General features: G+C 33.3%; 1 protein-coding gene across 5 annotated transcripts in view; it reads right to left on the bottom strand.

The window, feature by feature from the left end:
- The window catches only part of tws (protein phosphatase 2 regulatory subunit tws), a 72,370-nt gene that overhangs the window by 11,181 nt on the left and 35,244 nt on the right, over window positions 1-25,945 (bottom strand). For 2 of the 5 annotated variants that reach the window (XM_088267089.1, XM_088267087.1), the window contains exons 2-4: window positions 16,952-17,101; window positions 5,808-5,962; window positions 448-648 (exon numbers count right to left, since the gene is read on the bottom strand). In XM_088267089.1, coding sequence (XP_088123215.1) covers window positions 448-648; window positions 5,808-5,962; window positions 16,952-17,101 — 506 coding nt within the window. Of the gene's footprint in view, window positions 1-447; window positions 649-5,807; window positions 5,963-16,129; window positions 16,428-16,951; window positions 17,102-18,675; window positions 18,799-25,945 lie in introns of those variants that run through there. The other 3 variants (XM_088267088.1, XM_088267090.1, XM_088267091.1) reach the window with 3 other exon arrangements.

Genomic DNA, 25,945 nt, shown 5'->3' with positions numbered 1-25,945 from the left:
CAATAATTGAGTTGGGTTTAAAATACGGGAAAGAGAATAATAAACATGACTTGAATTTGCAAAAATTGATTTGGGTTTAAAATACCGGAAGAGAAATAATCAAAATGATCTGAAATTGCAAAAAATTAGGAAACTGAAAAAACTGAGTTGGGTTTAAAATACGGGAAGGAGAAAAGTAACAATCATTTCTGAGGAAGAGTCGGGTACGTCTTGAAACCGGTAGATATAAAAATCTCAGTGAGTGATTATATACTAATATTACTAACATTTTTGTAAAAAAAATATATAAAAGCACAAATGAGTAACCACAAAGCAAATGCTTTAAATATTAATAATATTGAGAATATAATGACTTAAAATTGCAAAACTTTGGGTTTAAAATAAGGAAAGAAGAAAAATAATAAAATTGTGTTGGGTTAGGTTAGGTTATAAGGTTGACGAGTTTACCTTCCATAATTTAATAGTCTTATCGTTAGTGGAGAGCAGGAAGTGGCTCTGGTTTCTCCGCTTGAGCCAGCGGATCTTGTTGATCTTCTCCTCGATCTCCAGCGACTTGAGGTAGTCGAACTCCGGCTCGTGCGACTGGAACGTGGAGTACACGTTGTACTCCCCCCTCCGCGGCACGCACACCTTGGAGCCCGGATCTCTCTGGAACATCACACCGTACTTTCAAGTCACCACTATTATTTCTTTACTTGGTGTATAATTAATATTTGAATAGAAAAAGGACAAAATAATAATTTATACAGCGCAATTTTTTTTAATACGACCTAACGGGCGCATTGCTGTGATTAAATTATGGGAAAAAGAAAATATTTATTACAATATTTATTCATAAAACTATATGAAAGATCTATCTGTCCGCCTCTGTAGTGTAATGGTCAGCACGCTCGGCTACCGTTCTGGAAGTCCCGGGTTCGATTCCCAAAGGGGGTAAAACTAAATATAACTAATTTTTTCACTGTAATATTTATACACTATTACAATGGACTGGTACCTGAAGCGGAGGGCTGATCACCTTTCCTTCATGTGTAAAACGATCATGATAACACTGCGTTTATAAGACACAGTGCCCTATGCACCATTGTGGTGCGGATAAGGGTTTTATATATTATATATGAAAGAAAATTGTTCACCAAATACGACATGATTGAACGATGTAATCTATTTAAAATCATTTCATTAATTCATTCAGCAGTCACTAAATCCATTTTTATGTCACAATAGGATTTGAATAACTGGTATTTATTAAGTAAAACTTGAATTAAAAAATTTAATTAAATCATTCATAAATGGAAGTGCATAGCTCTTTTATATTTAGTTTCTATTTTTAATGACTTTATGGATAGTGGAAGCAGGTTGTACAACTTTATCGGATAATAATCAAAGTCAAAAAAGGTAAACGTTAGTTTCATTCGGTGTGTTTCTGTGTTTTGGATCTTGTAGCTCAATGTATCCATAAAGTGTGTTAATTGTGTGCTTTGCTGGGAGTTGCTTCCTTGTGTTATGTGAGAGTAATTCATAAAACACTGTTTGCTGGAAACGCTTAAAAATGTCTTTTAAAATATTATTGGTAGAGAGCGATAGAAGCTTATGGGAGTTCTTTTAGTTACTTTTGGTAGAGTGCGAGATGCAGAAACACATTTACAGATCGGTATTGGGTTTGACATGGGAATAGTTCAACTTCCATTGACATGATGATATCCATTGACAAGACGAAAAGCATGACCATATCAAAGAGTCAGAACTGTTGAACAGAACTGTTGAACAGGTGATGAAATTCAAGTATATGGAGTTGACGTCAGTAGCTACGGTGACCTCTATGGTGAGACCCAGAAACAAATTAATAGGCTGCAGTTATATTCGGATGCCTCAGAAACTCGGTGTGGAGGAACAAACACACGAGAATAGAAAGTAAAATGAAAAACAAAACATATGTACGACCAATAGCCACTTATGGGATTGAGGCAAGAGCAGATACTTCTAGAACAAAATCTCGACTTCGAACCTCCGAGATGAAGACTCACCGATCCATAACCGGAAACACATTGCGAGACCGAGTAAGATATACCGACACCCGGAGCATGTGTAAGATAGAGGATATCGTGAGGTGGGGACGACAACGAAGGCGATGCTGGAATGATCATGTTAACAGAATGTCAGATGACAGACTTCCACGTATCACCCTTCAAGGAATCCTTGAAGGACGCAGACCCCCAGGCAGACCTCCAAAAAGGTGGAAAGACAGCTGGGAGTCAACATCCCAAGAGCTACAAGCGGAGGCACAAACAGATCCTTAGGATCTAGAAAAAGATGAAGAAGGTATTGGGTTTGCGGTTACTTGTGATTAGTATACTGAGGGTCGGTTGGCAGACTGTCCAAGTATAACTAGGATCCGGATTGATGAAAAAAAGCCCCGACAATAATGTGTTTAATGCGTATGTAAGGATTGTATTAGCATATAGTCATTTGACTATCATAACTTGTAATTTATCGAATGTTTCCTCAGTAGGAGTCCGTCTCGGAAATTCAAGTATTATTGTCATTATCGATTTTTGGACAAACACAATACTATTTAATAATGCATTACTCGTAAAACCCCAAACAATAATCGCATACTGTAGAATAGATAGTCCGCCTCCTAGCTAGAATAGTGTAATGGTCAGCATGCTCGGCTACCGTACTGAAGGTCCCATGTTCAATACTCAGGAGGGGGGGTCAAATAAATATAAGAGATTTTTCACTCTAATATTTCTCAATATTACCCTGGACTGACACCTGAAGCGCAAGGCTGATCACCTTTTCTTTATATGTTAACAATCAAGATAACACTGCTTTGATATGATGCAGTGGCCTATGCACCATTGAGGTGCAGATAAGTGTTTGAAGTGAAGTAGAATCGATTGGCATAAGGCGCAGATACATAATGTAAAAATGTAAACACAGAATTGCTAGTATAGGAAGAGATCAGCTGAATTTGGGATAGTGTTGGTTGGCCTACGCGTTACTTTTTATTAGAATGATTTACATCATGACATGGTATATATTGGGTAATGGAATGGAATGGTGCCAGAAAGAACACATTTCACAAAACATTTAAAAGAAATTACGAGCTAGTTCATTCGGACCATGTCCGACTTGACGAAATGTCGTTTCACACATCGCTCACTCCTTTCAAGAACGTCATAAATCAAAAATCGTCAATTTTCAGTTGCGCATGTTTTCGGAATGCCCAGAAAATGTACTATATCCCAGAAAATGTACTATATCCCAGCAAAAGCGGCATATGTTTAACTTAATATTTACCCTCTACAGGGCAGAAAGTGTTGTTTTTGCATTTTGAAGAAAAGGTATTGTTTAATTATTTTTTAAATATACTTAATATTTTTCAAATGGAGAAAAAACATTCAGGTTTTACCTCAAAAGATCTGTTGCACAGTAAAAAGTTCAATAAGTGGCTTGATATTTATTTTTAACACATTGTATTATATTTTTAAACTTTAAAAACGATCACCTGAAAAATCTAGTTTTTTTATATATGACGTTGTTGAAAGGAGTGAGCGACATGTCTTTCCGCTGGAATCTAATTCTGCGAATTCATTCTGAATTGCTATTTCTTTGAGTTTTAAAACTTGACGTAGGGAAGTAAGCGCGGAGTTGGCAAGAGGAGGATGAAAGTAGACTGAACGCAGTCGAAATGCAATCTCTGAGACGAATGTGCGGCAAAACGATGTATGATAGTTTGAATGGTGACAATTATTATTATTTTTTGACATCTCATCAAAGATGAAGAAGAATATGGAAGTCTGGGCATTTACAATTATTATTGATAAAATTAAAAAGGGTGTATTGATAATTTTACAATTATGAACAAACAAACATTTTAATTTTTATTGATATAGATATATAAAAACACAAGGGTATTTGAATGGAGTGTTACATCGAAATTTCAAAGCAATAGGTGAATAACTTTACGAGATTTGAAAATTTGAACCAATGAACAATGACATTTTTATTTACATATATAAAAGACGTCAGTTGCTTCAAAGCTGACACAAAATTTATCATTTGAATGATTTTAAAATTACTTGCATACAAGTTATAGTAATAAAAATAAAAAAAAAAAAAAAATGCTTCTTAACACATTGTTGTCGGCGGTTTTTTCGTCAACCCCAACCCTAAATATATTCAGGCAGTCTGCCACCCGACCCTCGGTATACTAATCACAAGTAACCGCAAACCTAATCAAACGCAAACGCAATCTGTACAATGTTGTTTGGTGTCTCTCGTGGTCTACCCAATAAAGTAAGCAAATAGAATGCTTATAAGCGTCTTCCGCATTGTACCAACAGTATGTAATAGAGGTTTTAAAGCGCTTCCCGCAAACGATGTGTTAACACATTAAGGAAGGAATAGGTAATTCTACCCGTTCAGTCGATAGATTCTTGAGAACGGGAAGGGTATTTTTACCTCCTGCGCTGGCCTTATTTCAAAGGCAGAAAAAAGGAATTATTTGAAAATTTTATATGAATATTATGTACCAATCTCTTTGTTAAGGTCTTAACTATATCGCCCACTCCTTTCAAGAACGTAATAAATAAAAAATCGTCATGTCATGTATTCGGAATGTATGTCAGTTGTGCATGTATTCGGAATGCTCAAAAAATGTACTTTATCCCAGCAAAAGAGATTATTTTTAACATAATATTTACCCGCTACAGGGCAGAAAGTGTCGTTTTTGCATTTTGAAGAAAAGGTATTGTTAAATTATTTTTTTAATATTATAAATATTTTTCAAATGGAGAAAAAACCTTCAGGTTTTACCTAAAAAGATCTGTTACTCAGTAAAAACTTCAATAAGTGGCTTGATATTTATTTTGAATACATTGTATTATATTTTCAAACTCTAAAAACGCTCTCCTGAAAAATCAAGTTTTTTGATTTATGACATTCTTGAAAGGAGTGAGCCATATGTACACAATTATCAAAAGCGCTTTGCTGGCGTATAAAAACATCCATCCTTAGCGTGTCAAGAAAATGAATATTTTAAATAATAAATGACATAATTGTCAGTGGTAAAGGTGATTAACCTGTTACCCCGCGGGACATATAAATACATCAAACGTAAACAGTATCGGGTACGGGAAGGAAATATGAATACGTCCAATAAATATATGTTGCATCCTGGAATGGGCGGAACCTATATTTTCCAAGAACAAAGGTAATTAGTCTTCATAGATCATAGGGCGTTTGTCCACTACACAGAATTACACAGAATTTTACCGTCCGGCACATCAGTTAGTGTTTTAAAACGATGATTGGCTTGGATTGGCTTGTGCTTTTGTCCATCTTTCTTCGGATCGGTGCTCTTGATCGGTGCGTGAACACATTGCGCGTAAATTCGATCACGCTAAACTGTCGTAGTCATTTTCATTTTTCAAAACCGGACTGCCGGACGGTGAAATCCCGTGTAGTGGACAAACGCCCATACATGTTTCGACGTGAATTCTTTTCTATTTGTTTGTAATTTTGTATTTTCCTTTGTGACTTATATATAAATAAACAAAAAAAATATATTTCATAGTCATGTATTTTAGCATAAATAAAATATATGAAATCACGTCCACCGGGCGTGATAAACTGACACATCCTAGTGAAAGAGTTCACGCCCATTTGTATGTTGCTGAATTAGAAAGTGAACTCCACGGGTTAAGTAATCCTACTGTTTTTATTAGTTGGAGATGTCTCTGTGTGTAGAGTATTGTGGTTCTATGTCGGTTGACTGAATTTGTGGATGATGGACTCACCTGGAAGATGACGACGCGGCCGCCCTTGTCGCCGGTGGCGAGGAGTTCCCCGTCGTGGTTGAACTCCACGCAGCTGATCAGGTCCGCCTCGGTCACGTCGTCCTCCAGTGTGCCCTTCACCTGGCTGAAGCACCAGCTCGTCAACCCCCCGTTGCCTGCAAGTCCGCCAACTTAGTATCCCGCAATGCGCCCCTGGCACACCACCACGCCAGTACAAGATGCCCAAATCTTTCTCATACTTTTACCAAATGTGAAAGGTAGATAACTACTACTGCTACTACTACCATCACGCCGATTCTCCGCACTCTTCTGTCCTCGCCTCCTTCACATCCATACATCTAGTCATACATGCCCTCCGATTACGCAGAGTTTTGACACCGCCCGATTTTAGGTTCTGATTGATCCGATCGTGCCAAGTCTTTTTCGGTCGTCCTCATTCTGTTTTCCATCTCACATATATTTTCTTAGTCATTCTCTCGTTATCCATTCGCTCCGCATGTCCATATCACCGTAAAGACCTCTTCCTAATTTTTTCAATTATTCCTCGTTCAGCCTTACATTCCTTTTTTATAACTAAGTTTTTAATTCTGTCATACAATGATTTTAAATTTAAATTTAAATTTTAAATTCAATTTCAATTTATTCAACAACAAAAAATTAATACATACATAACAAACAATATTCAAGGCGTATATATTAAAAGTAAGCAAGAAGACTGTAGAAGGTGTAGAGGAATCCCGCTTCGGAAAACTCCTTCGGACACATGGAACAGATCAATATCCAATGTGATATTGTTCAACATAGCGGTAGCTATGTTCCACACATTCGTCTGAGACAGCGCATTTCAACAGCGTTCATTCTGCTTTCATCCTTCCTTTGCCAGTTCCATGTTTCGCTTCCATACATTAGTGTCGGTACCAGCACGCCGTTGTGAACCGCTAGCTTGGCTTCCATGGACAGATTTTTATTTGCAATAAAAGGCAGATAAAATGGACAAAATTGTATGAATGACATAGATGCTAATTCTACCAGATTAGAAGGAGGACTTTTGTTCTCTAAATACAAAAACTTAGAATATGAAGAAAAATTTGTTTACGGGGTGTCAGTATTTACATCATATTAAGATTTAAATTGAAATAGTTTTTCAACAATAACTAATATCTAATCAATCCCTAAAGCCATGACATTTTAATTTAATTTTAAACATGTTTACATATAAAAAATACGCTTTGTTTTAAATCCTAGTAAAATAAATAACTTAAAGTATGATAATTCCATCACAAAGCAAAAGAGATATCATAATTGTATTTTGACTTTAATTAATAGCATATTTGCTTGAATATGGCTTATTTTTCATACCATGTATTGTGACATATCGCTCACTCCTTTCAACAACGTCATAAATCAAAAATCGTAAATATTCAGTTGTGTATGTTTTCGGAATGCCCAGATATGTACTATATCCCAGCAAAAGCAGCATATTTTTAACTTAATATTTACCCGCTACAGGGCAGAAAGTGTTGTTTTTGCATTTTGAAGAAAAGGTATTGTTGATAATTTTTTTAAATATACTAAATATTTTTCAAACGGAGAAAAAACCTTCAGGTTTTACCTAAAAAGATCTGTTGCAGAGTAAAAAGTGACTTGATGTTTATTTTTAATATATTTTATTTTATTCTTAAACTTTAAAAACGATCTACTGAAAAATCAAGTTTTTATTTATATATAGCGTTGTTGAAAGGAGTGAGCGATATGAGATTTTAAAAAAACAAGATAAAATATCCTAGTTTTTGTCAGTCAAAGTTTGTAGATTTAAAACACAGCTTCTTTTTCATATTAAAATAAATACTACCTAATTTCGGCAAACTTCACTAACTTGCAAAAGGTATCGTGACCTTTTCAAGATCACAAATCGTATTTATTGTTTAGTGTCGTGTAATATGGACAAATAAAGGTCACCAAAACGATTGCCTGTTAGCGACTTTTGGCCGAAAATGGATGGTGTGATCGTTCTACTATTATTTACAATATTCCAAAGACAACGAAACTTGAAAACAAAAAAACGGTAAAAACCAAAATTCATATTGTTATTGAGGTTAAAAAAAACACAGGACGTGTTGTACAGAATTAGTTTTAACGGAAGATGTTTCACATGCAGTGATATTGGTGTAGAGATGTGAAGAAGAGTGCAAGAGAAAACAGAATAGCTCCCGATGGTCGATCGAAGGTTAAGTCAGTATAAACACGTTCCACACAACATTAATTTGTTATGAATAATTTCGAATGCTGATTAAAGATGCGTTACATAGCTAAAGGTTATTAATTTATCAATTCTCAAAGCAGGTTTGAAATTTTTACTAATGCAACAAACAATTCTACAATCTGTTCCATTTAACGAAAAATCATTGCAAAAATCTACGATGGCATTTAGATACATTTTACATTTAAAGCATATTTAATTGTTTTTAACGATGCTGCTATAAAAGCATAATTTTCTTATTTAAAAAAAGGTGAGCCTTATCATTCTTATGACATAATCATAGCCGCCCGTCTCCCGTGAGTCCCGTGCGAACCCGTCCGTCTGGCGTCCAGACTCATTACAACCATAATTATTAATTCTCAATTTATTTATGATAGGTGAAATCAGTTGCAAGTTGTAAAACATTTGTAATTTTTCTTGATTTTCCGATTGTAATATATATATTTATTTTTTAAATTGCTTATTATTTTTACTGAGGATCTTATTCAAACCCTCATCCGCACCCCAATGGTGCATAGGGCACCGCATCCTATAAAAGCCGTGTTATCTTGATCGTTAACACATGAAACAAAGGTGATAAGCCCTCCGCTTCAGGTACCAGTCCAGGGTAATATTAGAGTGAAAAAATCACTTATATTTATTTGATTCCCCGTGGGAATCAAACCCGGGACCTCCTGAACGGAGCCGAGCGTGCTGGAGGCGGAAAAATATACATGGACAAATTATTATTTAGGGAAAGCTTCGGCATAAAGGACTAGAATCTGGGGTCAGATTGAACAAGCATAAAAATGATAATGAATATCAATTTTATCCGGAATATTTAAATAAATTCCCGACACTCGGGACTTGATGAAATGTCAAAAAATAATATGAAAATAACTCCTGTATTTGGAGATAATCCAGATTTTGTGAACAAGTATTTGGACACACTCAAAATGTTGTAATTAAATTATCTGGTCAAATTAAAAGCTTAAATAAAAAAAATGAAAATGGTATTTTATGGCGTTTCTCATGTGTGTGAATATGACTGAGGTGTTCACTAAATAGGTCAATGCTGGACACCTGTTTGCGTCACTACTTTGTCGGTCTTTGCAGAGGTTGTCAAACTTTAACTAACTAACTAACTAACTAATTTTATTTTTAGTTTTTGCTGATTTTTAACTGATTTTATTTATTTTTATTTTTTATTTTATTTTATTGGAAGGAAGAACAACAGTTACAATATATAATAAATCAGAATACAAAAATCAAAATGTTGTAAATAAATTATCTGGTCAAATTATAAGCTTAATAATAAAAATGAAAATGGTATTTTCTGGCGTTTCTCATGTGTGTGATTATAATCCAGGATTCGGATCTCACATACTAATATAAGAGTTTCTTCTTGATAAAAATCTTCTTTACTTCTCACCAATAGATGTTTCTAGTGAAGTTCTAGTGATTCAAGCACTATGTTTTGAAATTGAATCATATATATAGAAGTTCTAATCATTTGAGTCCGCCTCCATAGTGTAATAGTCAGCACGCTCTGCTACCGTTCTGGAGGTCCTGGGTTCGATTCCCAGGGGGGGGCAAATAAATACAAGTGATTTTTACACTGTAATATTTATTCAATATTACCCTGGACTGGTACCTGAAGCGGAGGGCTGATCACCTTCCCTTCATGTGTAAAAGATCAAGATAACACTGCATTTATATGACGCAGTGCCCTATGCACCATTGGGGTGCGGATAAGGGTTTTATTAATCATTTGAGTAGTGTGGTTGTCAATAATGGGTAGAATTGGTGAATGTTACACGTGTGTAAAGTGATCACTTAAACCAGCCTATGACGGTCGTCAGCCCCGTAAATGCCCAGACTTTTATATTCTTCTTCATCTTTGACGAGACGTCAAAAAAAAAAAAATGATACCATCAAATTGTAATACAGATAACGCTTCCTACATAACATATCTGACACATCTCAAGTGTTAGGTCAACAATCAGCGTACAGATACAATAAAGGTTTGGCACGTTGACAGCTATGAATCGGGGTCAGTGTAGACAAGGTCTGAAGCGAAGGCACTAAACAAACTGTTTATGTTGGGAGTCGACCTTACAGGCAGGTGAATCTCACTGAATAATAATGAGAATTTTTTTCATGGATTAAGTTTGTCCAATGATTAAAAAAAACACTTGTTTTATACCACTTGAGTTTTATTAAAGACTACATGTTTCGGAAGTTAAACTTCCATCATTCAGGTCTGTATAGTAACTAAAATTTAAAATATAAAATTGTTCTATAAATAAGGAGAGGGGAAAGTTAGGGGGAGGGAGTTAGTCAAGAAGCGGAGTTTGATAACAAAGGAAAAATGGAAAGCAAAGGTGAAGAATTTTGAAACAATATATTATTTAATAAATTATTATTAGAATTCAGGTTTTTTTGGATTTCGAAATTTTCTAAATAATTCATAATTTGACCTTTATGTGGAACAAGGTGTAATAATTTTAATTTATAAGAGTGGAATTCCACGAAACAATAAACAAATTATTTTTTGGCATCTCATCAAAGATGAAGAAGAATATGGAAGTCTGGGCATTTACGGGGCTGACGACCGTCATAAGCTGGTTTAAGTGATCACTTTACACACGTATAACATTTACCAATTCTACGCATTATTGACAACCATCAACTGCTTTATTTTAATTTATGAAATTAAAATAAAACAGTTAATTATTATATACTTCGAAAACTGGAGCTTCTTCAGCTGTGTTATGAGGATATTAGTTGCAAAATTAGAAGTCTCCAGTAAAGGACTTTCACAGGAGTAAAGGTGTTTACAACAAACTATTAATCATTTAAGTGCATACATTTTTGAAATCTGTCAATATTTTAAATCCGTTTTAAAATTGATTAGAGACAACATTGAAACAAGCTGTATTATTTTTAAATAAAGCTAATTATGTACAGTATATACTGGCATTCTTAGCTTCCAATACTTTTGCAATGAAAAAAACGATAATATGAGCCAGCCTGTAAGCCAGGTTGTAAGCCCTAGAATACCCAAACTACCAGCTTCTTTCGTATAAACATCTGCGAAATATGTATAAAAGAAGGTTCTAACAGTTGCAAGTTGAATTCCAGTGCTGTCTGCAATCTTCCAGTCGTATTTGTGCCAAATTTTCGGGCAATCTAAATCGCTGGTACATGTACCGCGGAAGATCTTTTCTCCTTATCATTGTCACAGTCTCAGATTCACTTCACGATATCACTAAGCGCATGACGTCCCTTATCTATGCTTTAAGACAGCTATTACCAACATGGGCAACATCGCTCCCAGTGTGCAAATAATGTCACTCGGTGGGTGATAGAGGGTTAAAAGCTGTTTGGGAGAGATTGACCGTACAAGATGGACCCCAAGAATTTTACGATGGAGAACAAAAGAGGTGTCGGAAGACCCCAAAAGAGATGGTCCGACGACATAGTCGCTGTGGGGGATAGAAACTGGCTGCAAGCAGCAACAGACCGGAGGAAATGGAAAGAAGGGGAAGAGGACTATATCCAGCAGTGGAAGTCAGAGAGCTCATTAAGAAGAAGCCACACTTCTGGCTTTTGTGGTGTATAGGGCACTGCATCTGAATGATGCTAAGTTGACTCAATTGTCGATTATATGAAAGAGGGTGATCAGTCCTGAGCTACAATTCTTTTAGATCAACAGTGGAATATATTTGATGAAACAGAGATGACTCAAGAACTTTTCTGCTATATAGGAAAGAAAATGGAGGAGAAATAGTGGACAGAAAAAGGTGAATAGCAGCAGTGCCAAAGGCACTAGAGGAGTGCAATCTAGTAATAGCTATTGTGAATGTGTAAAAGCCCCTAGCCATATTTAGGATATGTCATTCCATATGTGATATAATCGATCCAAACTTTATTACTGAGATTCTGTCCCACTACGCTGAAAAAGAGATGGCCAGGAAATTGTAAAAGAAATTTTTTAAAGTAGTGAAAAAAAAATTACAAGATTTTAGGCACATTTTTGGCCTTATATTTGGCCATTGCTAGCGAATGAGCAAAGACCGAGTCTCTGCTCTAAGATAATGCAACAGGGTGAGAGTAACATTCACTAATCCGATAAATGAACAATATAAAATTTAATCCGTCTGAATTTTAGTTTAATCACATATCAATGTTTTAAAACGGTCCGTGATAATTTAATTTGAATCTAGATACACATTTAAAATGTGTATTAAGTATAGTATCACTCATACTAGGGCTTATGTATGCCTAGTTTACAATCAAATATATGTATTCAGAGCTGATCAGAAAAAAATATTAACACACTATCTGCGGGAAGGGTAATTTTACCGTTTTACTGGACTGGTAGTGTTGGGCGGGAAGGGTAATTTTACCTTTTCACTCGACTCATCGTATGACTGACATGACTTTTGCGGCATCTTTTGATCTCATATCGATGTATACAGTATGGTTAAATGTTATCACTTCTTTTCAGATATCGCTCACTCCTTTCAAGAACGTCATAAATCGAAAATCGTCAATTTTCAGTTGTGCATGTTTTCGGAATGCCCAAAAAATGTACTATATACCAGCAAAAGACGCATATTTTTAACTTAATATTTACCCGCTACAGGGTAGAAAGTGTTGTTTTTGCATTTTGAAGAAAAAGTATTGTTTAATAATTTTTTTAAATATACTTAATATTTTTCAAATGGAGAAAAAACCTTCGGGTTTTACCTAAAAAGATCTGTTGCAAAGTAAAAAGTTCAATAAGTGGCTTGATATTTATTTTAATACATTGTATTATATTTTTAAACTTTAAAAACGTTCTCCTGAAAAGTCAAGTTTTTTGATTTATGACGTTCTTGAAAGGAGTAAGCGATATGTTTGTCTCTATTACGAGCGCGAATCCGCCACGCAGATAGTGTGTTAACAAAAAAAAATTGGATGATTAATTTAGCGTAATGATTTGTTTCGTAACATACTACCTTAAGGGCGCTTCACTGTGACTAAATTATGAAAATGATTTAGCAAACAAATGTATTATATTTTTTTTTATAAAGATCATCTCATTGTCACTGTTTCTAACTGTTGTTGAAAGAGCATTGCATGACATCGATGCCGCAACAGCCAATATGGTTGCGAACTTGTAAGATCACTTTGCCCGTAGTTGTAGCTGATCGAAGCGTAAGACGTCTATCAACCAATTAGTCTAGAATTATTATGTATTGATTTAAACATGAGTAGACAGTGTCTGCCTCCGTAGTGTAATGGTCAGCATGCTCGGCTACTGTTCTGGAGGTCCCGGGTTCGATTCCCAAGGGGGGTAAAATAACTATAAGTGATTCTTTCACTATAATAATAATTCAATATTACCATGGACTGGTACCTGAAGCGGAGGGCTGATCACCTTTCCTTCAAGTGTAAACGATCGAGATAACACTGCGTTTATATGACACAGTGCCCTGTGCGGATAAGGGTTTTATTATTATAATTATTAGACAGAGTTTATACTCTACCCTTTTGGGAGAGCATATCTAGCGCAGTCGGTGAGGCATTGGAGTGATGTGCCCGAATTTGGAAATTCCAAAAGACCATTAAGCCATAATTTGTGGCCACGTATTTCGCTACTGTGTTTCATATGGAAAAATTATCCAGGAAATAGTTACAGGTGTCAATTTGATTTTGAGTTCAATAAATTTATAGGTGTAATGTTTATTCAAGAGTGGAAATTTATGCTTGCGTAATTAATTATCGCAGATACATGCAAAACTTACCGACGTATTTAAATAACATAAGACATGTGAAAGGCTCCGAGGACAGTCAGTATAAGTCCCCAAAAGAGCTAAATAAAAAGATGGTGTTGGTGATACAGTGAGTTCATTTAAGGAAATGTGACTTACACTGACTGGCCTTTGAATGCTCATGAATTGAAATTGAATACTGAAATTATTGGCAATTGGATTATGTAATGTGAAGTTTTGCAAGCAAATTTAAAACATAAAATTCATTAAAAAATTACCATTAAATCAACCAATCAAATGATATTATAAAACTATTTAATAATCTCATTTATTTCCCAAAAACACAAATGTAAGGGAGATAAAAAAAATATATATATATATCGTAGTTTTTACTGAATTAAGTTATTGGTATTAAATATTTCTACAACTTGTTCTAGCCCTCATCTGCACCCAATGGTGCATAGGGCATTGTATAGTAGCAGCGTTATTTTGATCATTGAATACACGAAGGAAAGGTGACTAACCCTGCGCTTCAGGTACCAGTCCAGTACCAGTAATAATTGAATAAATAGTTGAGTGAAAAATCAGATATTTTTATTTCGACTCCCCTGGGAATCGAACCTGGCATCTCCACCACGGTAGCCAAACATGTTGACCACTACACTAGAGGTGGATATCCTATAATTTCCATAACTATAAACCTACTCATTACTATTTTCACTAATATATATTTATTATTTATATTAGGACCAAAGAATGCACAAAAAATAAGATTATCAGAAAAAAAATTTAGTTGATGTGCTACTATTAAAAACATTTGGCGTTTCTTATTAAAGTTATTGATATATGAATTAAAAAGAACTTTTAAAATGAAACATATCGCTCACTCCTTTCAACAACGTCATATATAAAAAAACTAGATTTTTCAGATTGTTTTTAAAGTTTAAAAATATAATAAAATGTATTAAAAATAAATATCCAGCCACTTATTGAACTTTTTACTGTGCAACAGATCTTTTTAGGTAAAACTTGAATGTTTTTTCTCCATTTGAAAAATATTTAGTATATTTCAAAAATAATTAAACAATATCTTTTCTTCAAAATGTAAAAACAAAACTTTCTGCCCTATAGCGGGTAAATATAAAGTTAAAAATATGCCGCTTCGCAGGGATATAGAACATTTTCTGGGCATTCCGAAAACATGCACAACTGAAAATTGTCAATTTTTGATTAAAGGAGTGAGCGATATGGGTTTATAATAGTAGTAAGTGAAAACTAGGCGAATTTAGTGTAACATTATGGTTTTTGGATTTAAATTTTATAATTTATAGAGTATAGAAAATACTTTTCCCAGAACGTTATCGGTCAACGAATAACAATTTAAATTAATTAACGGTATTTATGTTTTATGACATTGATATGTGATGTATATTTTTAGACATTTTTTTAATGACTACACAATTTACAATAAGCTAAAATTTGTCACTAAACACGCTATAACTAGAAGCGGTAAATAAGATTAGATAAGTAAGACAACTACACGGGCAAATTTATCTCGACATACTGAGATCGTCATACTACGAAGAGCTGAACAATGGCTACTGCAGAGCTTCAGGCACTTCACACTACAGGGATCATAAACAAGCTCACCAAGACAAAAGTGTTCATATTGTAAAGATATTTGACACCATAGAATTGAACAATGACAGGATTGTGAGATATGTGATACAGGCGGTTACCTACTCGTCGCATTGTTTGGAAATGGTATAAAACAGAAACCTAACTCCCTCCGGCAATACTTCGCCCCGACAAGCCATCAGCTAAACATGCACTTTAAAAATAAACAACACTAATTGGCATCTATATCTAGATGTGACATTGTTTTACAAATCAAAGACGCCAAGATTGCTAATTTCCGACTAACGTTGGAATAATAACAGCGAACGATATGTCGCAGTGTCAAAGATTAGAATGTCGTAATGTTATTCCTATTTAGTAAAGCCGCTAACAATCCGTCAATGGAGGTTAGCATTGACAAGATGCAGTTTGAAAACATAAAAATATCGTTAAATAAAGACGCCGAAGCGTTACGATATGCAAAACTAGGAACGTAAACAACCTTCGCGCCATCGGGTAGCTCTAACCGCTGTGTACAAGCGGGTTTATCAGTTATATTTTGTCGAAAAGAAGGTTAAACCAGGGCGGAAAACTGATTTTTCTAACCAAAAAAAAGTGCGCATAATCACAAAATAGAGACGTTCGGATAAAACCACGCAAAGAAAAGACCAAAGTCAACACCAATATGATTTTTGTGCATTTACCGTCTGCGTTCGAGCGATAAAACATCCTTGAAATTTGCAATTCCAAAACCCGAGGTCGCCCTTGACAAACGGGCGCTAAAGTCACCACTTACCGGCCATGACAAAGCCCAGCACAAAAACTTAACAAGTTCAATGTTTTGTTAACACAGTTAGCGAGATTAAATGTTAAAAAACAGCACCGCCGCACGGATGATTTCGGATTCGAAACATTTCACCCGAAAATTAAAGAAAAGCAATGGCGTTCGCTAATAGTACATAACATCACGGCCGATTCTGACGTCAAGCTAGTGAGAACCGGTCGGTTAAACAGTGAACTGCAGTGAAACTGCAAAACTGGTCGGTAAAGCAGTGCACAGGTGGTTTCCCCTACTACCTGCTATTATCGCCGCGCTCTAGCGGCAATAGTAGTAACTTCAAAGGCGGGATAATATACAAAACGCGAAAAAACCTAAATAAATTAAGGCTTTGTTTTATGGCTATCTAAATTTTATTTATATGGTCATACATTGATTTATTTTAAAGAAGCAAATGCCACATAAATAATTGCCAAATTAACCTACGTTTTATTACGTACATTGACTGGAATTACAGTGAAAAGATAAATAACAGCGTAAATAGCTTACTAATACTAATACTTTTAGACATCACATTTATTTTTTTTTTATGGGAGAAATTGATTAAATTTTTTTGTCGTCTAACCCTTAATGCTTTTAAAAAGTATTTACTAGAGAATATGATTTAAAATTAATGAGAGTAAGATGCAGGGCATAAACCTTTCGTTGGACATTTTGAAATGTTGGCATAAGTTCATTAGGTACCTACCGGAGGCTTTCTGTTTCCCGTGGGTGACAGCGTTGTTGATGATGTCCCCAAGTTTGGATAAGCTAGACTGTCTCATGACATGCGGCAACCCTTTCCTCTGGCATCTCTGTGCAGGAGGAGCTGCACTCATAGTCTGGACAGAGTACTCGCCTGAAAAAATAATTATTTAATATATTAAATGACTATTCGATTATAAAAACTAGCGGCCCGTATGACTAGGTTGCGGACTCACGGTATCAAAAATGTCAGCGTCGAGTTGTGGCTTATATTACAGATAGATTTATTTCACAGTCACGTTTACTTTCAATGTTAAGTTTATACATATTTTACTATTTTGCACTAATATGTAGATACACAAATTGACGATAAACATAGATTAGGCATGGGTGAGATACATTCAGAATAGTTAACACTGATATGACATAACTGATTGCACTGAAATCAGTTATAGCAAATAAAAACCTATCAGCGAAAGCTAAACTGGCAGTGCACAACGAAGTCCTGGTTCCAACTCTAATGTATAGAAGTGAAACATGGAGTTGGCAAAAGAAGGATGAAAGTAGACTGAATGCAGTCGAAATGCGATCTCTCAGAAGAATGTGCGATAAAACGATGTATGATAGATGTTCGAATAGTGAAATACGGAAGAAATGCAAAGCTGAGATAAGCATTATCGATAAAATTAAGAAAGGTGTGTTGAGATGGTTTGGACATGTAGAACGAATGAGTGAGGAAAGAACGGTAAAACAAATGTATGAGGCGAATGTAGTTGGAAAAAGGAGCAGGGGAAGACCGAGAAAAACTTGGCACGATCAGGTATGCCAAATACTTGAAAGTAGTCAGGTTAGGAGTCGTAATAATCGCTGGGTATGTATGAGGAAATGCATGAACGTGGAAGAGGCGAATAATGTTTGCAAAGACAGAGTGGTGTGGCGTTCTATTCTCTCTGCCTACCCCTGCGGGGATGCGGCGTGATGGTTAATTAGTTAGTTATAAATTAATTCAGACTCTTTTCATTCTTCATACATTCAGGCATCTCATCATACATTTTCAAACCCTTATTTATACATTAAACAATTTTGTGACTCGGTTTTTTTTCAACAATAGCAGTCTTATTTTATCCTTATTTCTAGTAATATGTTCATGAAAATTTTTGTTTTAAACTATTTTACCCTGAAAATATTTGGGTAATTTATCGTTAGAAAATGTTTATATAAAGATCAGCATATTATATTTAAGTCTCTTTTTTAGGTAACCAGTTGAGTAGTCCTTCACTTTTTTTTCTATATTATTATTAATATGGAATATTTTGTAAATAAAAAGCATTGTTAACTATGTGGTATGGTAATATAACACTTTCCTTATTATTCATCGTTCATTTTGTGTAACCACCTTATAGTTCAAGACCATAATATTAAGAAATCATAAGAAAGAAAAACGATAGATTGTATAAAATACATAAATCTGTAGGGTGAATAATCCGGCGTCTGAATAAATAATTTTAAAATGTAAAAAAGGTTGATTGAATATGTTCTTTATTTATACAGACAGGTACCTACCAAAACATTTTTTTGCTTGGTGATGAAGAGAAGCGAATCTCGCATTCTTATTTAAATAAATTGATTTCCCGCGAAGCTCAATTAACGAGTCGGTTAGAAGCAAAACAAACGAGAAACGTCGTGAAATTTAATAACAAATAAACAGTAATTGTACAAAATACCCACCTCTCAAGCCGAAAGGAAAATACCTCATGGCAGGAAGCAATTGAAACGTCAGAATTCAACTTTATTACACAATTAAAGTCGTAAAAGTCACACAATTTAGTTTTTTAAATTCACATAACCATAGATAACGTTTAAACCACACAATGTTACGCTTAAGTTTCACAATCAAGTCTTGTTTAATAATTTTTTGCTGATTTTCTTTTTTAATTAGATGCATCACTTTTTAATTGTTTATTATTATTATTACAGTCGACGTTTCTATCCAGTATCTGGTTTAAAAAATATTAAAAATAAAATTAAAAATAGAAACAAACATATTCCAAAGATATAGAAATAATTTCAAAATACCAAAATGCAACACAAAACAGCACTAACAAGATTACATGCACTTAAGAATAAAAAAAATTCAACAGCCTCCCTTTAGAAATTAAAAATATAAAAGACACAACACTCTAAAACAGAAATTTAACGAACTCTACAAACATATACAAACTATACAATAGTAAACTAAATAAGATAACTCCCTTGTAACGCTTAAAAATATATGTTCCCCAGTAATATATGTATATGTATTTTTTAATGTGTAACATTATACTATCAACAACAAAAAATAAGAAAAAAGTCCCTCACCAAGCACAAAAGCTCAGTCTCTTTTTTGGAGAGGCTCAGAGCAACTAAAATTATAAGATTGTATTAAGTAGAAATGTAGATAAATTGTAATTTTTAAAAAGCTATATATATATATATATATATATATATATATATATATATATATATATATATATATATATATATATATATATATATATATATATATATATATATATATATATATATATATATATATATATATATATATATATATATATATATATATATATATATATATATATATATATATATATATATATATATATATGTTTATTTTAAGAGATTTGAGAGATTTATTTTTGAAATATGACGTTGTTGAAAGGAGTTAGCGATACGCATAACTGATAAAGATGAATAAAAAAACTTAACTGAATCCGGATTTTCATGACACACGTAAATAGTAAGTCAGATTATGAAGCAATGACAAATTCTGTCGAATTTTGTTTACAAACATAATCTGCGGAATGCGATAAATATCGTTAATTCACTTTCTCACTTGTAATACATACTGATAAGGTAAAATTACAAAGATAAAAGGCCTTGCGATTATAAAAGTGAATAAGTAAGCCCTATGTATGGGTGACACTTATCTCTAAAAAACAAGGACGCAACATTATACTAGGTACTGATTGTATTATTATTTTGTTACTGATATAACCTACCTCTTTCTCAATCGCATTTTCGATTACGAAATAAATTTTTATACAAAAAAAGCGATAAAATTAATATGACGTTGGTATATTTATCATTTCTTTACGATTTAAAATGAATTTTCCACGCGTATTTAAAGTATTTTGACGTTTCAAATTATTTACAAAATAAAATTTTTGCGTTCACGAATGTTATGCTGTTACTGTAGTTGGCTTTGGCTGCGTGTTTTGCAGAAAGAAACCAGTCCACAAATTTTAAAAAATATGAGTCAAGATGATATAAAAAGATACACTTAAAAAATTAACTTAAAATTCATGAGATATCAATTTTCAGTTGTGCATGATTTCGGAATGCCCAGAAAATGTACTATATCCCAGCACAGGGCAGAACGTGTTGTTTTTGCATTTTGAAGAAAAGGTAAATTGTTTAATATATATATTTTTTAAATATACTAAATTTTTTCAAATGGAGAAAAAACCTTCATGTTTTACCAAAAAAAGATGTGTTACATAGTAAAAAGTTCAATAAGTGGCTTTATATTTATTTTTAATACATTTCATTATATTTTTAAACTTTAAAAACGATCTCCTGAAAAATCAAGTTTTTTGATATATGACGTTGATATCTGGAGATATTTCAACATAAATGAAGCAACATATGGATGTCTGGGCATTTACAGGAATAACGACCTGTCAGTAGCTGGTTTAAGTGATCACTTATATGATCACTTATTATAATACAAGGCAAGGCATCAGGTTTGTGCCGCCCAAGACGACCACTACTGACAATTCGTCAGCAGTTCTCGTCTGAACTTCGGGACGCGGGCTGACTTGGGAGGATGCAAGGGAGCTGGCGGCAGACAGAAAAGCCTGGAGACAGTTTGTGGACTCCATATGCTCCGCATGAGAGCGGATTTGGTAAAAGAAGAAGAATGAAGTTCACCCATAATTGACAACCATAATATTATATGTACTCAAATTTTGAATGTTATATTCATGCTTCAAATGAAAAGATCAATTGTATGCTACATCGTCGGCGACATCTACGGTTGAAATTAGTAAGTTATCATTTGCAGAAACCTTCGTGAAAATGGATGTAAGTTTCTTCGGGAATTATTTTACATACTAGGAGACGCCTGAAAACACTATTTTCAATTTTGATTGAATGTATTTTGGACCAGATTTTTATTCACAATTTTTAAGAAGTCGAAGAAATCGAAGTTAAACTATGTCCGCCTCCATAGTGTAGTGGTTAGCGCGCTAGGCTACCATGCTGGAGGTCCCGGGTTCGATTCCCAAGAGGGTCAAAATAAATATTAGTGATATTTCAGTCTAATATTTATTTCATATTATTTTTTGACATCTCATCAAAGATTAAGAAGAATATGAAAGTCTGGGCATTTACGGGGCTGACGACCGTCATAGGTAAGTGATCACTTTACACACGTATAACATTCACCAATTTTACCCATAATTGACAACCACATCTATGTTGAGATGTCAAAAAATAATATGAAAAAGAACTCCTACAATTGGAGGTAATCCAGATTTGTGAACAAGTATTAGGACACACTCAAAATGCTGTATCTTGAAAATCGATAAGCATTAGCGAAATAGCTGTCACTCGACAAAAAATAACACTTGAAAATTGGTAAAATGCGTCAAAAATAAACACTGTTAAACTTGTGCCCTTAATATTTTATTCACTTTTTTTTATATTATTCATTAATACAAATCGTAGTCATACAGGAGAAAGTGACCAAGTGATTTTTTTACAAAAAACGTGATCATTGACAATTTGATATCTTACTAGCTTAATATTGCCCTGGAAAAAATCCCAAAGGATTTTAAACATGGAAGTACCATATATTGACTTGTTAAAAATGACTAACTGCATTTGATGTTTATTTTCTCGCCAAGCAAAAGTGACTTAAATGACCCTCCTGAACATTTTACTTTTTGTTAGTAACTTTTTCCTGTGCGACTACGAAATATTTATTTGACTGCGATAGCGTTGTGAATGTGTCCACTTACACGCGCCGATAGAATTATACTGAACGATTTAGCCACTCGAATGTCAGGTAAACATTGTACACACGGTGTCACGTCAATTTGTTACAGTTCCGTCATTATTTTCATGACGGTTCAGAAGCCAACCAGTGCAACTCACATTTTCCTTACTGGAGTATAACAAATTGTAATATATCCAACATTTTGCGCGTGTACAAATGCTTGTTCACAAAATATGTTGATAAAACAAAAAAATATTTAAAATCCCTAAAATGCACACCAAAATTTATTTTTAAATCGAGCCTGCGATATGTGCAATGTGATGCTTAATGAAATAGACATCAATAATGTTTCTTTTAATACGTTTAAGAGAAATATTTTTGATGTCTATTTGACTACTTGATAAAGAAAATTTCTATTATTTGATAAAAACATGTAATGTAAGTTTATTAATTAGTTATACTTTTATGTACATGACAGTAAATTTTTATTTTTAGATTACTTAAGTGAAAACCTCTAGTTGGAATGTTACTTGTTATATAAATATTGTGTTTATTGTTTCGGCATTAACTTTGTGGTAAGACATGTTACAATGATTAAAGAAAACACTTCGTTTTTTACCACTTGAGTTTTATTATAGACTACATGTTTCAGAAGTTAAACTTCCATTATTCAGGTCTGTATAATAACTAAAATATAAAATATAAAATTGTTCTATAAATAAGGAGAGGGGAAAGTAAGGGGAAGGGGTTAGTCAAGGAACGGAGTTTGAAAACAAAGGAAAAATGGAAAGCAATGGCGAAGAATTTTGAAACAATATATTATTTAATAAATTATTATTAGAATTCAGGTTTTTTTGTATTTCTAAATTTTCAAGATAATTCATAATTTGGCCTTTATATGGAACAAGGTGTAATAATTTTAATTTATGAGAGTGAAATGAGTGATTAGTATCTATTATATGATTTGCAAATTCCGAAAAATAATTACTAACAAGACCGCTATGATGTTCTTTAATTCTAATCTTTAAATTTCTCGCAGTTTGGCCAGTATATTTTCTAACCCCTTCCCCTTACTTTCCCCTCTCCTTATTTATAGAACAATTTTATATTTTATATTTTAGTTATTATACAGACCTGAATGATGGAAGTTTAACTTTTGAAACATGTAGTCTATAATAAAACTCAAGTGGTAAAAAACGAAGTGTTTTCTTTAATCATTGTAAATATTGTGTAATGAATTTTAACTAATTTTTCGCAAATTTAACTTTTAATCCATATTTAATAGTAGAACCCCATATCTAGTGCTCGCCAGAAAAACAGATAATCTAGATTTGTGAACAAGTAGTTGTATTTACTCAAAATGTAAATAAATTGACTGGTCAAATTATAAGCTTAAATAAAAAAATGATTATAGATATTTTATAGCGTTTCATTTAGAACTCAGACGGACGAACAGAGATAATATTCAATTATCTCTGTTCAGTCCTTATGGGACTTACACTGATTGACCGATGAAGCCCCCTAATTGACGCTTTACTATGCCTATAACGAGAAATGTCAACATTGAAAAGTATTATTCACCGCCGACATATTTGTTCGGTTAGCATGTTAAGCTAGCGTGCTGAAGGTCCAGGATCGACTCCAAGGGGGATTAAAATAAATATAAGTGATTTTTTCACTAAAATATTTATATAATGTTATCCTGGACTGATACCTGAAGCACAGGACTGATCACCTTGCCTTCATATTATAAACGATTAAAATCACATTCCATTAGTTTGATGCGGTGCCTTATGCACCATTGGGTACAGATGAGGGATAAAATTATATACCAGTATTTATATATATTTATATATATATATATATATATATATATATATATATATATATATATATATATATATATATATATATATACATAAATATATATATATATATATATATATATATATATATATATATATATATATATATATATATATATATATATATATATATATATATATATATATATATATATATATATATATATATATATATATATATATATATATATAGTGTATGATTTTGCGCCTCCGTAGTGTACTGGAGGTCCCGGGTTCAATTCTCAGGGAGAAGGGGTCAAATAAATACTAATGATTTTTTCACTCAAATATTTATTCAATATTACTCTGGACTGATAGCTGAAGCGGAGGGCTGATCACCTTTCCTGTATGTGTTAACTAACGATCAAGATAACACTGCGTTTATGTGATGCAGTGCCCTGTGCACCATTGGGTGCGGACAAGGGTTAAAAGAAGATATATATGCGGGTGTGTCTGGTTTAAACGTGGAAAACAGAGTGAAGTAGAGTTCTATTCTCTCAGCTTACTGCGGAAAATTAGCTTGATGGTTATTTAGTTGTATTTATTTTTACAATGTTACCTTATATTTTACATACTTAGTCGTATTTTTCCATATAAAAATCTGTAATACTTAATTGATAAATCTAACATGTTTTACAGTTCACAAACAATTTGTAAATAGGATGTTCTGGAGCAAAGATAATCGAATAATGATTCATGATGCTTTTCTCGGTAAAACGTTCAAAAGTAATCAATACGTTTTGCTCCCATGATAATGAGAGTCCTGGTTCAATTATCACATTCAGTGATATCGAAATTATATTTAAAATATGGTACGTATCTATAAATCTAATCGATAAAAAATATCAACGATTATTTTTAACATATCTTTAACCAATTTGTAGATAAAACCGATTATATTGTCATAAGATACAAGGGCCTGCATTTGTCTCAGCTCAGGTTTATTTTTTTTCAGGTATACGACGTACTAATCATCGAGCTATCTATAAAACATGTTTGTTTTTGAGGTTTGGTTTTTTAAACTAACATTAACTGTCAATTTGATATTTGACAGTTGATTTGTAGTCAGTAAGTTTTGTCATTTCACCATGAATAGACTGAATGACCATTATGCGCGTCGTAGGTTTGGTGAATGGGCCGAAAACTATATCAGCTTGATCCTCTTTTTCAACGCAAAATTTTGTTCACCAATGAGACACATTTTTGGTTAAATGGCTTTTAAAAAACCCAGAAACTTTGTCGAGACGCCCTTACGTCCATTAAAAGTCACTGTTTGGTATGCTTTATGGCCAGGTGGAATCATTGGCCCATATTTTTTTAAAGACGATACCGGCCAGAATGTTACGATCAATGGAGAGCGCTGCAAAACCATGATTAATTTTTTCGTACCTTGTTGAATGGGATGGATGTGACAGAGCTGTGGTTTCAACAAGATGGCGCATCAATTTATTACGGGATATCTCTAAAAAAACACACCATACAATCTTTTTTCGTACAATGTTTTGAGTTTTATCTTTTTAACATCTCAACAAAGATGATAAAGAATATGGAAGTCTGGCAATTTACGGAGCTTACGACCGTCATAGGCTGGTATAAACGATCACTTTACACAGGTGTAACATTTACTAATTCTACTCATGATCGACAACCAAACTACGCAAATTCTTAGAAGTTCTATATGTATGGTCCAATTTCGAAACATTGTTCTTGAATCTCACTAGAAACATCTATTGGTGAGATAAAAATAAGTTTTTATTATTATTCTTTATTCTTCTTCATCTTTGTTGAGATTACAAAAAATAATACGAAATGTAACTCATATAATTGGAGATAATCCAGATTTGTGAACAAGTATTTGGACACATTCAAAATGCTTTAAACTTATTTATTTATTTAAACATATTACATACATATGTAAGTCATATATATATATATATATATATTTATATGTATGAACCAAATTTTGAAACATAGTTCTTGTATCACTATATATATATGTATATATATATATATATATATATATATATATATATATATATATATATATATATATGTATATATATATATATATATATATATATATATTATATAT

Source organism: Brachycentrus maculatus, unplaced genomic scaffold (assembly GCF_059751285.1).
Source record: "Brachycentrus maculatus isolate JH-2025_06_01 unplaced genomic scaffold, ASM5975128v1 h1tg000282l, whole genome shotgun sequence".
NCBI lineage: Eukaryota > Metazoa > Arthropoda > Insecta > Trichoptera > Brachycentridae > Brachycentrus > Brachycentrus maculatus.
This window is presented reverse-complemented; position numbering and strand designations above follow the sequence as displayed.